Below are 13,380 nucleotides of genomic sequence, written 5' to 3'. Positions count from 1 at the left end.
CCTCTGGTTGAAATAAGTTCACTACCTCTGGCCTAGGTTCTCAAGAGTTGGGCTTCCCTTTGCCAAGCTACTTGGCAGCTGGATCTCAGCCTGGCCAGGTGCTCATTATAGTTACTCTCTTGCCCATGCCCACTGCGGACACTTCCTTCTGGGAAAGGAGGAGATTACCTCTGAGCTACTCCTGTGCTCCTGGTCTGGTGCAGCACCCCGCTGCCACAAGTTGGTTCTCCTGGTTTTATACACAATTCTACATTTTGGAGTTGTTCTACTGCAGTCTGAGTTCGGGCTGAGGCCAAAGCTTACTTGGTGAACATGATAATTCAACAGGTTGGGCGCATAAGGCCTTGCCAAAAAAAGAGAGCAGCAGAGGACACAGATCTGCATAACAGGTACAAGTGCCAGCTTTCATGAATGGAGGCAATTACTATCATTTAAATCAAAACACAGTATATCTTGTCATGGTAGGGAAGGCTGTGTGCCGGCTCACTCTGCTGAGAGGCAACATCAAACCCACCCTTTTTATAAGAGTCCTTATCTTTAAACCCAATTTGGACCAAGCACCTTTCCAAGCGGAGAATCACTTCAAAAAGATAACTATCCTTGATCCTTCAAAGCATATATATATATATATATATATATATATAGGGCATCATTTAGTTGGGATTCAGCCCCTCAACCTGTTAGAACACCTGCATTCATTTTCAGGCAGGAGATGGCATAGTGGGGAGGTGAGAAGCAGCATGCAGGTGCACAATTCCTTTCCCTTGCTCCCGAGTAGCCACAGAGCATCCTCACCCATCAAGGGCCAAATCTGCACCATACATTTAAAGCACTGTGATACTGCTTAGGGCTTCCCCTAAAGAATTCTGGGAGCTGGAACTTGTTAAGGGTGCCGAGAGTTGCTAGGAGACCCCTTTTCCCCCTCGCAGAGCTACAGTGCCACTTCCCAGGGAACTCTGGGAATTGTAGCTCTGTGGGGGGAATAGGGGGCCTCCCAACCATTACCCACACACTTTACAAACTACATTTCCCAGGATCCTTTGCATTAGATGTACATTTTAAATTATTGGTACAGGTCTGCCAAAAGTTTTTAAGGCTCCTCCTCCCATCCGTGTGAGAGGCACAAAAGGGGCTCATCTCTCCTTCCCTCCTTCTTCCGGCTGAGACTGTCCCTTCCACGTGGGCTACAGGACTTGGCAACTGTTCCCGGCCCAGCAGATGGTCCTCTGAACAAGCCGGCCGTTTGGTGTTTTTCTCCTCAGCCCTCCTCCCCGATGGTTGGGGGTGGGCTTGGAATTTTCCGGGTGCGGGGGAATCTCCTGGAAGCCTTTTTGCATTATTGATCAGAAACATCAAAGCTCCTCCTGAAATATATTGAAAACTGTTAACAAACGGGGGCGTTTTAAAAGTCAGTTCTGCCTCGCAGCATTAGAAATGGGGCAGCAGGGGGACCCCTAGGACCACCAACAAGGAAACGGGGATTGAAACCAATAGTTGGGTCTGGTTGGTTCTTAGGGGAGAGGCCAAAGCTCAGTGGTAGAGGGGCAGAACTGGGTGTCTCCATTTAAAGATTCTAGCCATCTATCTAGCCACCTTTTAGGGTCAAACCCTTCCAAGGGTGTCACAATATATAATCAGGTGCCAGGTGAACGGAAAGGCCTCTGTCACCTAGACTGAATAGACCAGTGGTTGCTAACCTGGTGCTCTCCTGGTGCTCCAGACTACAACTCCCATCAGTCCCAGCCAGCACAGTCACTAGCCCAGTGAGCTCCATTGCCAAGTAGATATGTGAACCCTGGTCTTTCCCAGATCCTAGTCTGACACACTAAGCCAGAGCTTTCCAAGCTGTGTGTCGGCTGCAGTGTGCGCTCCCTGCACTCCTCCCAGGGCTGGAAGGGATTTAGTTTAACCTCCGGTTTGCTAATAAAACTGAATTACTGCGTCATGAAATGATGCATGTCTAAAAAGTGTGTCATCAACATGAAAAGTTTGATGACACACTTTTTAGACATGCTCTAAGCACTACACCACACAGTCTATGGACCAGGAGTGCCTGCTTTGTTTGGGTTTTGGGCTTGTTTGTTGCTTTTGTGTTTTTAATCACCTTACGAGCACATTGCCTTGAGGTGGTGGCTTCAAAGGCCATTAATAATGCAATTGTTTTTGTAGTAGTAGTGGTAGTAGTAGTAGTAATAATAATAATAATAATAATAATAATAATAATAATAATTAAAGATGATGATGGATCTTCTAGAGGCAAATCATGATCTTTTTTTAATTAACCCCACCCCCACCCGCCTTTCCCTCCCTGAATCTGTTATCTCCTAATTGGCCTGCAGCCACATTTGGGACTCTGCTGGTTTCCCCTGCTTTGATCTCCAGGATTGGGGGGGGGGGGGCTTGTATTTGTGGAAGCAAATAAATGGCACTGCAGGCCTCCTTGTCCGCCTGTATCGCTCCAATTGTGCTCTGCTGTTATCTCAGGCTGGCCTTTTTCCTGGGCCAAGATTTGCCTGTGCTTGTGATCTCTCTTTCTCAAACATGGGGGCTAGAGTGGAGCAGATAATGAACAGAGCACACAGGGCTGCCAAGTCTCAAGCAGGGTCACCAAGGCAGGGCTTTATATTCATACCCTCCTTTCTCCTTTTCTTTCTGCTCAAGGCAGCAGACATGGTCCTTCCCTCCTTTCTTCTGTCCTCACAACAACCCTATGGGGTAGGCGAGGCAGAGAGAGCATGTGTGTGGCTAACCAAAGGCCACTTACTCACGTTGTCTCCAAACTGAGAAACATCTGAAACACTGCAGCCTTTCCTCATTGGGTTGCCGCTCCAGCCCCTGGATCATTCTGGTTAAAAAAAAGAAGTGGTTTTTTTTAAAGGTAGATGTCCCTACACCTGTGAATGAAACAGATATGGGAATATACACGGCTACCCAGCTTGTGTGGTTAGCAAAAGTGAGCCTTCACATTTCATATCTGCTATGTTTTGCGTTCCCTGTGTCTGCGTGCAACGTGTGTTTGTTTGTTTGTATGTATGTATGTGTGAGTAGGGCAACTCTCTTCCCTTCTTAGGAAATCTCCACCCCAAAACTCTGGCACCAATCTCAATGCCTTCTCTAGGATGACAGTGCGGGTGTCTGCCAGAATCCACCTTTCTCAACCGGGTGCCTCCACCTGATGTTGTGGACTCCCATCAGCCACAACCAGCAGCTGGGTACCAGGTTTGAAAGACCAATCCAGTGAGTTTGTGGCCAAGGCAAGATCTGAACCCGAGTTCCCTTGCAGCTCACGGCTTGTTCTTTTAATTGCCGCATTGGGCATCTCTCTCCAGAAATGAAGCAAGTGCAGGAAGGTAGATTAGGCTGCAGACATTTGGTCCTGTGGAGCGGGAAGGAATTTCTCACTTCCCTTTTGCCACTTGGAGCAGTGCGTGAGACAAGCAGACTTGCCAATCTCGAAAAACAATATTTTCTTCCTTCTCAGGAAGAACATGACTTCACTTCCTTGCTGGCAGTCCCAGGCTGTTGTGTCTGAACGAGCTCCTCTGTCTTCTAAACTTTTGTATTTTGGATATTATTTTCTTGTGGGAGAAGATGGATCTTTATAAATGTTGGGGTGGTTCTAGGCACTGTAGCAGGCAGAAATCCATCAAGGGGAGCATTTTCCATAGTCCCCAGTGTGGTGTAGTGGTTAAACCGGGTTTGTGTCTCAGCTCCTCCACCTGCAGCTGCTGGGTGACCTTGGGCCAGTCACACTTCTCTGAAGTCTCTCAGCTCCACTCACCTCACAGAGTGTTTGTTGTGGGGGAGGAAGGGAAAGGAGAATGTTAGCTGCTTTGAGACTCCTTCGGGTAGTGATAAAGTGGGATATCAAATCCAAACTCCTCCTCCTCCTCCTCCTCTTCTTCTTCTTCTTCCCCATCCCATTGAGCCTCTTTTTTGCCTGTCATGCAGAGAATATTGTTAGGAGTTTGGGGGATCCTGTATGGGGGTTGTAGAATGTAAAAGACTGAGCTTGCCAAATCAGTCTCTTTGTCTAGGCCAGAGCTTTCCAAAATGTGTGTTGTGACATGTTCATGTGCCAGCTTCAGTTTGATGCATGTCTAAAAAGTGTGTCACCAACATGAAAAGTTTGGTTGTGTTTGACGGATTAAGTACCATGATTAGCATAAGTGATCCTAGAATTGTAGCATTGGAAGAGACCCTGAGGTCCTCTATTCCAATCTCCTGAAATGCTTGGCACCATAGAATGAATGGGCAGGCCTTTCCTCCACCTCCTCTCACCCAGCCGCTAGGTAGGAGAACAGTAGCCAGAGCTGTGTGTTTGATTCAGCTGGAAGCAAGCTGAAAGCTGGAGACAGGGAGACATGCTTTCTCTGTACTACATCCCAAGCTGCGACTAATGGAGAAACATGAGCCTGTTGTGGGGTTAATTCTTTGAGCCCCTCCATCTTATGTTCAGGTTTTATACAAAACCATATATAAATGTAAATGAAACCATATACCCTAAAGATAATACAGTATCCGCTGACCTTCATTCCAAGGCTTCTGAACCTGGTTAAGTGCCTGAAACCTATAGAGTCTCTGACCCCTGGAGATTGGGGTGGCTTGTAACACTATATTGGCCTGGGGAATTTCTGCTTCTCCTGCGGTCTTTTAAAGAAAGTTCAGGAGTGAGGGTTGGCTAAAAACTTTTGAGCAGCTCAGTGACTCACAAGGAGGAGGGAGGTGTGAGAACTTTCACTCCCCCATCCTGTACTTACAAGGATCTGAGTATCTTGACTCATTTTACTGCTGTTGTCTGGAAATCTCTTTCTAATCCTACATCAAAGGCAAGGCCATTTGCACTTTGAGGGGCCGCTGAGGGAGCTATCTGTTGATGAAAATACTTGCAACAAAACGATTCTCATATACCACTCTCCAAGAAACATTCCATGCCTATACACGATGCAAATAATACAGTCAGACACAAAGTTTGTAAATAGCTTAGAATTTATTCCATCAGGTGAGTGTCCCAGAGTGAGCCATGCCTCTAGAATTAAGTTAGTAGCTGTTTTCCAATATTGTGTTTATATATTCCCAGGTGCAGACATGAAGTAGGTCCTTAAAATTAAAAATAAATTCTTATTTTTACATCTATATTATGCTTTTCTTCCATCCTGGAACCTATCCCAGGCAGTCACCCATCCAGGCATTGAACAGACCCAGGTTTTCATTCCAAAAGACTGCATCCCAAACCTGCTTGTCTTCCAGGTGTGAACACAGGCAGTGATGGATGTAGGCATTTTCTTTTTTCAAAAACAAAAAACCCGCACATTAAAAAAGTTTCCCTGCCTCCCACCTTCCCATCCACGTACAGACATAACCGAGAAATGACTGTTCCTGCCAGAGAAATCCACTTCCTGTGTGCATCACTTCCTCCTACTCATGCATTCTTGGATATTCCGTGAGTCACTGAGCTTAGTGAACTTGTTGTGGTTCTCCTAGCATAAGCAGATTGAGCAAATGGAGGGCTGCTGGTGGTGGGGCAGGCTCTGATTAAACGTCGTGGTATATCCTGAAGGAGAAATGCATGAAAAGAAAAACGGGGATTGACTTTCTGTCCCATCTGGCAGTCACTCACAAGAGGGTTTTGATTTACTGGCCCAGGAGGGGTAGCTCAGAATATGAGCTGCCCATTTGCTTCCTTGATCTTAATTGCTTCCCTGCCCTCTTAAGTACAGGCGTAAACCAGTTGGGCAGTGATGTGAAACTGAATGGGCTTCCCCCACAGAGTGTCCTGGGAATCGAGGAGCGAGGGATTGCCAACAGAATTCTTAGGCCAGAAATACAGAGGAGACTGTATTCTCTGCAACATTGTTTGTCTGTTGCTCAGAGGAGAAGGAAGATACAGTGGTACCTCGGCTAAAGTACTTAATTCGTTCTGGAGGTCCGTTCTTAACCTGAAACTGTTCTTAACCTGAAGCACCACTTTAGCTAATGGGGCCTCCTGCCGCTGCACGATTTCTGTTCTCATCCTGAAGCAAAGTTCTTAACCCGAGGTACTGTTCTTGGGTTAGCGGAGTCTGTAACCTGAAGCGTATGTAGCCTGAAGCGTATGTAACCCGAGGTACCACTGTACATGAAATGCAGATTTCAAATTACCAGGCATAGAGGTTGCAGGAGAGTGGTGATGGTTGGGGGAGACTGAGATGTGTTCTCTTAGTGTTCCCTCAGCGCCACCCTACCATTTCCAGAATTCCCCAGCTGGGAACAGTGAAGGTTGAAGCTGGGTTTGAAATTGGTTTAAATTTGTAGTGAGAACATGCCCTGACACTGCAAACTTTAAATTGGTTACAGAACCATGTAACTGCCCCACAGCCCCACTGACTTGGGGCTCCCTGACCTTTTCTTCCTCAGCATAAACTGTACCAAAGGGCTTCATGAGGCACCTCAGCTTTTGGCTCACGGTGGACTGAGTGTTTGGAGGGGAGCATTGGGGAGAGAGCTCTGCACTGGAGAGAAGAGTTCAAGTGCCCTGCGCCTACCTGTATGTCCATGCTAAACCAGCCCTTTGCCTGGGCATCATTTAGAATAATTGAATCCTAGAACTGTAGAGTTGGAAGGGATCCCACTGGTCATCTAGATGCAGGAATCACACCAAAAGCAACCTTGACAGACAGCCATCCAACCTCTGCTTAAAAACCTCCAAGGAAGAAGAGTCTACCACCTTCCAAAATCGTCTGTTCCACTGTTGAACAGCTCTTGCTGTCAGAAAGTCCTTCCTAATATTTAGTCAGAATTTGTGAGAAAGCAGGTGAGGTGTTCTTTGGATCTGAAGCTATCTGGCAAATCATAGGTGAAGCCCCCTGTGCCGCCGCCCCCCTGGTCCGATTTGAGCCTTTTTATTTCTCCTCTTCCTTATTCAGAAAACCAAAAGGGTCCACACTTGAATGCATTGAACATTCTTTTCATGGAGAAAATCTTTATCCAGGGACTTTCCATGTGAACACTCACAGCTTGCTTCAATCAGTTAGAGAGATTTGCTCTGTGGCAGCTTTTCCATGGTGGTGTCGCTGTCTGCTTGTGGAGTGCAATAATCTAGATTAAACGGGGTGAGTGGAGAGACAGTGACGCAACACTATGTAGTCTGTTGGACTGGAATGGTCGCCTTGTGGTCACATCTCCTTTTGCGAATCTTGCGGACGAAGAAGAAGAAAGAGGTGGCCACTCTCGTATGTGTGTGTGTGTCCTTGATCCATTTATTCCTGCAGTCAGAGAGGCAGCCCCCCCCCCCCCATTTCACTCACGCCATCCTTCCGAGCGGATCGTGGAAGGAACAGGCTGTAGCATGGGGGAGTGATCACCGTGTTCTCCCCGATAGTTCCTTGCAGCCAAAAACTTGGCACACAGGCCATGCCCAGCAGGGGCAAGCTGCCATCTGTATGCCAGCCAAATGGGCAGGATGTCAGCCTTCACTCTTCTCTGGGGGTGGAGGAAACAGCAGGCTGCACTGTGAGGGGGGTGGGCATCATCCAGAAGGCAGAGCTGTTTGGGTTTTGTTTTATTTCAAATGGCCATCCTACCTGCCACTCCTTCCTACAGACCCAGAAACTTTGGTGGTGCTTTACAAGTTGCTTCCAAACTTCCTTTTGAACCCCTGACTGGCTCCAATCAGGGGCAAAGTGTTGTTTCATGGTCCGCCTCCAATGATGATGCCCCCCATAGGATCTGTGGAAACCTTTCTTTTTTGTTTCTGGCAATACTCAGGTGTTGACTTGTTCTGGCGCATTGTGGTAAAATACAGACACTGCCCCACAAATCATCATCATCATCATCATCATCATCATCATCATCATATCTTACCCTTCCTCGCATAGGCACCCTGGTGCAGTAAACACAATAATAACAAAATACATTTAATTTAAAAGTACAGTAGTTAAAAATGTTCTGCCAGCCAATGATTTCAGGGATGCCAGGAACAGTATCTTCCTGCCACCAAATGCCAGGGCAAACAGGAATGTTTTTCAGTTCTTCCTGAAGGTCAACAACAAGGGAGACAGATGCACCACAAACAGGGAGCTGCCACTAAGAAGACCCTGCCGTGGGTCAGTGCCAGCCAGGCAGCATTACTGCCACCAAGACCTCACCTGTCAATTGTAGAGTCTGAGATGGTTGAAGTTGGTCCAAGACATTTTGCTGCCCAAGGCAGAGAACAGGATGGCTCCCCTTCCCTCCATTTCATACATATAGAAGCTGAGTGGGCTGGCCGTTGAACCTCAAAGCAGAGCAGAGGGTTAGTGCAGGGGCTGTCAATATTATTTTATGTACCTATAGAATCAGATGTGATCTTGTGGCAGGTCACCACTTTTACACACAGGGGAACAGCCAAGGGGCTATAGCCACTGCCTGCCAGCTTCTGCCGCCTGAGGCAATGACCTCACTCTCCCTAATGGTAGGGCCAGCCCTGACTCTGCCTGTGCAAACCTACGTTCATTTTCAATCAATCATGTCGCTGCAAGATGGGGCCTAGTGGAGAGCTTGGCTCAGTTGAAGCCCTGTCTGCTTGATCCCCCCAGCTGAAAGGGCCTGTTAAAAAATATGATGTTCGGTTTTCTGATTTAGTGGATGAATCTGAGCATCCGATCGACACTGTCTCTTTCTCACTCATGCCTCCTCTGTTTTTCCCTTCCAGCCTGCAATGTCACCATTCACAACCGCTGCAAAGATACTCTGCCCAACTGCACTAAAGTCAAGCAGAAGGTGAGTGTGTTCATGTAGATGTGTGTGAGAGAGGGGAACTCTTGTAAGCCATGAGCAAGAGGAGGGTGGCGGGGACATGAGAGACTAATGTTTTTAACCAACTTGTGGCTCATACTACACTATTTTACTTATTTATATTCCTTTTATTTCATGAAATTTATATATCAATTAATTGGAGGGGGAAAAGCTCAAAACGGTTTACCAAAAGAAAAAAACAAGAGACTTATTAGTAAAAAGAAAAGAAAAGTAAAGTAAAGTAAAAAAATTAAACCCAGCAATAAACTAAAAACACACCAGCATTCTAAACATATGGACAGGCTTGTCTAAGCACAAACGTCATTAGCAGGTGCTGAAAAGAGTACGGAGGAGGTGCCTGTCTGATGTCAATAGGCAGGGAGTTCCAAAGTGTTAGGTGCCTGAAAGCTTTATTTCTTGCAATTTCGGAGTGGGTATTGCATGGTACTGGCACAGAATTGAGCTGCTCAGGCCACCCCTGGGTCACCCTCAGGGCCCCTTTCAGCTGCAGTATTTTTTTTTAAAAAGCTTTAAAAGCCTGCCTACTTCAGTTGGATGCCAGCCAAAATTGTGTGTGTGTGCTTTATTGTTTTCCTGCTGCTGCTTTTGAAATGGGTTTTATATTATAACGTGGCGGCGTTTGTTTTGATTTTGAATGTTTTACTACACGATGGCATTTTGTACTTCTTCACATAGCGAGTCGTTAAACTATGGAATTCGCTGCCACTGGAGGCAGTGACGGGCACCAAGCTAGACTGCTTTAAAAGAGGATTAGACAAATTCATGGAGGAGGAGAGAGCTGCTGTGATGGCTACTGGCCAGCATGGCTATGCTCTTTCTCTATGGTCGGAGACGGTGCTTGTGAACACCAGTTGCTGGAAACCACAAGAGGGGAGAGAGGGCTCCTGTGCTCAGATCCTGCTTGCAGGTTTCCCACAGGCATCTGCTTGGCCACTGTGAGAACAGGATGCTGGGCTAGATGAGCCCCCTTGGGTCTGATCCAACAGGCTCTTCCGATGTTCCTATGCTGAGTTTTGACTGAACACAGACTGAAAAGGCAGCTGAAAAGATAAATAAATAAGAGCCTTTGGGAATCTGCTTGCGGTAGCAGCACTTTGAGAGATTGTCCCCCAAACACAAAAGCAGTAATTTACCAGATAGGGGTACCAAGAAATAGAGACAAGCGTAAGCTACGGTGCTCGCTTTCCTGTTCCAGAGCGAACCACCCAAAAGCACACAGGAGATACTTCAAAGCCACCCCCTTTCTCCTCCACCAGAGCTTTATTGCAATAGCCCAGCTGCTGCTCATCGTTTTTCTCTTTCTTTCTCTCCGCCCCCGCCCCTTGCAGCAGCAAAAGGCAGCTTTGCTGAAGAACAATTCAGCCCTGCAGACGGTGTCCCTGAGGAACAAAAGTGAGTGGAGCTGTGAATCCCACGCCAGGAAGGGGAAGTGGGGCAGGGAGTCAGCTGCGGAAGCAGATCTCCTCTTCTAAAGGAACTGCCTTATAAGGCCCCACCCGTGATATACACTTAAAGCAGTATCATACCACTTTAAACAGTCTCGGCTCCCCCCAAGGAATCCTGGGAAGTGTAGTTTGTTAAAGGTGCTGAGAGTTGCTAGGAAACCCCTATTCCCTTACCAGAACTACAATCCCCAGAGTTCTCTGGGAAGTAGGACTGACAGTTAAAGAGTCATGGCTTCCCCTAAAGAATCTGTTAAAAAGCAGGATGCTGCTGCTTTACATTATTAATAATATTTTTATCATTATTGCGGATGGGGCCTTAGTAAATAGGGCCTGTGCTGCTGAGAAGAGGAGAGGGCAGCTGGGAAGATACTGCTTCTGAGGTGCTTTTCCCAGTTTGGGGTGGGGCAGGGGAAGAGTGAGACTCACTTTAGTCTAATGGACCCCTCAATAAAGTGTGGCTCTGAAACCTCTTTGGCCAGCTCTGAAAATAGTGGGTGCTTCTGAACATGTGCAGACTGCCTTTCTGCCAAAGCCGCACCTCTGAGTTCTTTTCTGTATGCAGTGGGGATGGAAGTGTTGCCTCCAGGCTGTCTTAAGCACCAGCACCCATTAGTCGTTTGTAGAAACCCGGTGGGGCGTTATCAGCTGCCTGAATTGCATGATGCAACTTGTCCTTTGGTATGACGGAAGCCTGTCTTGCAAGTCTTATCACCCCTGTTTCTCTTTCAAATCTCCAGCCACCATCAGGGAGCGCCCCAATTCTGCCATCTACCCCTCTGAGAGCTTCCGCCAGACCCTGCTGGGGTCTCGCCGGGGTCGCCCCACCTTGTCTCTTTCCAAAAGCGTCTCCACCACTAACATTGCAGGGTAAGTTGAACGGATGGCTTTAAAAGAGGATTGGAGAAATTCATGGAGGAGAGGGTTGGCGGTGGCTGCTAGCCACAATGTTCTCTGCCACCACAGTCAGAGGCAGCAATGCTTCTGAATACCAGTTGCTCTTTCCTTATGCTCTTAAACTAGTGGGGAGAGAAAGCACAAATCTCTCCCTTATGTGCCCATATTTATGTTGCGAGCTTTGTGGAGCAGGTCACCTGTCTCTTGACTTATATCTGCCCAGTCTTCCCTGACCCAGTGCCCTCCAGATGTTGCTACACTCCAACTCCCATCCACCCCAACCAATGGAGACCAGTGGTCAAGGAGGATGGGAGTTTAGTCAAGAACACCTGGAGAGGGCTATGGGTTCCCCACCCTCCCTGTAGGAATATTCTCGAAACGTGAACCCTCTTTGTAACGGACAGTGTCAGTCTTGTATTTCTTATCAGACTTGTACTAAGAAGACCTGGGTTCCGATCCCTGGCGGGTTCCTTGAAACTCACAAGGATCGCACATGACCTTTGGGCAACCTGTCTCTATCTCAACCTCAACTACTTCAAATGGTTGTTTTGTGTATTAAAAAAGATGATAAAGCAACAATTGTATTGATTTAGAAAATTCTCCTCTTCCTGTCCAGGAATTTCAACGATGAATCTCCTCTTGGCCTCCGGAGGATCCTGTCCCAGTCCACTGACTCTTTGAACATGCGCAACCGGACCCTCTCAGTTGAGTCCCTCATTGACGAAGGTGAGATGGGGAGTGTGGGTGATGAAATCCTGTGCCAATATTCTGTAGAAAACTAGGAATCTGGGTGAGTTTAACACAAATAAGAACAGACAGGCTGGGTATTTATTTATTTATTTATTTGCTGCCTGACAAATGAGGAGGGATCTGTTTTTAAGAGTGCTGAGTGTTCATCAACCTTGAATCCCCAGATGCTTTTATTTATTTTATTTTTATTTTCCCTCCATAAATTTTATACACTGCTTGATTGTAAACATCAAACCTGCCTGCCTTGTCTCTGTGGTTGAGCTGCCCCCCCCCTTTTTGCATGGGATTTCTGACCAGTCAGAGCATACAACGTTCCTGGATGAAGTCTTGGGGGGAGGACATCAGAGCCAGTGTCTCTGTGTGACTTGGCCCTGGGTTCCAGGGCCACAACCCCAGATACACTTATTCTGTGTGCATGTTGTGGTTTGATAGTTCCCAATGTCCAGCGGCTCACATTTTCTGCGTGCCCTCGAGGCTCAGTTAGGCTTTCATCCTCTTCCCTCCTCCCTTCCATCATCAAAGTCATTTCCACATACGTATAGACACAAACACATTTTCCCTCTTTTTTCCTCCAGGAGCCGAAGTCATATACAACCAGCTGATGAGCGACTTTGAGACTGGCGAGAAGGATTTTGAGGCTGATTCTTGGAGCCTGGCAGTTGACAATAACTTCTTGCAGCAGCACAAAAAGGAAGTCATGAAGCGCCAAGATGTCATCTATGGTGAGGATTTGTGCCACTTTTGCCACCTCTCCACCCCACCTACTGAGGATTTCTGAAAGCAATGGGTCCCAAATGCCATGTCACCTTGGAAGGAGAAGCATAGTCACAGCCAGTCGATGTCTTCCCAGCAATGTACAGTTTGAAAGACACATGAAATGCTGTCAGTGCACAAGTAGCAACCTCCAGAAAGCTAGCTGTGTGAGTCTGCACCAACGAAACCAACAGAATCTTGAAGCATCTTAAGGACTAGCAAATTGATGGCAGGATAAGCCTTAAAGCACATGTTTAACATTGTGTGTCATTTAGCCTGAAGCTCACAGCCATTGGGAATGGGAAATAACCTACCTTCCTTCCTTCCTTCCTTCCTTCCTTCCTTCCTTCCTTCCTTCCTTCCTCCCTTCGACCCCCCCAGTGGAAATTGCTATACAGAGTTTGTGGAATTTAAGCCTTGCCTGGTATTTATAAGCCTCTTTGCAGGGAGGCATACAGAAATTGTTAGGATCCTCCTTGATAACTGTCTCAAACCAAATACAACACCCTGAGTGGTGTTTCTACCGTTTTGATTTTGGGGCCGGGTTTATTGATGGCCAGAATAACAACCTTAAAGAGGGATTAGAGGTCCCACCCAGACCTCTGACACCATGAGCTGAGCGAAAGATTTAGAAGAATCAGGTGGCACAGTCCTCCTGGGATTGCACAACTTCCGCATGCAGGAGGAAGGGGAAATTGCATATTTAAGTGCTCCCCTCTGTAAAAATGAATAAAACTACCTGGCGTGTAAAAAAATAGCACAC

At 47.0% G+C, this 13,380-nt stretch overlaps 1 protein-coding gene across 12 annotated transcripts in view; it reads left to right on the top strand.

The window, feature by feature from the left end:
* Positions 1 to 13,380, top strand: part of ARHGEF2 (Rho/Rac guanine nucleotide exchange factor 2) — a 121,938-nt gene that overhangs the window by 93,033 nt on the left and 15,525 nt on the right. For all 12 annotated transcript variants that reach the window (XM_080984443.1, XM_080984441.1, XM_080984442.1 and 9 more), the window contains 5 exons: positions 8,672 to 8,739; positions 10,104 to 10,167; positions 10,958 to 11,087; positions 11,731 to 11,840; positions 12,440 to 12,586. In XM_080984443.1, the coding sequence (XP_080840569.1) occupies positions 8,672 to 8,739; positions 10,104 to 10,167; positions 10,958 to 11,087; positions 11,731 to 11,840; positions 12,440 to 12,586 (519 nt within the window). The remainder of the gene's footprint in view (positions 1 to 8,671; positions 8,740 to 10,103; positions 10,168 to 10,957; positions 11,088 to 11,730; positions 11,841 to 12,439; positions 12,587 to 13,380) is intronic.

The sequence above is a fragment of the Podarcis pityusensis genome (genome assembly GCF_964106645.2).
Source record: "Podarcis pityusensis genome assembly, chromosome: 16".
Lineage (NCBI taxonomy): Eukaryota > Metazoa > Chordata > Lepidosauria > Squamata > Lacertidae > Podarcis > Podarcis pityusensis.
Note: the sequence above shows the minus strand (reverse complement) of the source record. Positions and strands in the feature narration are given on the sequence as shown.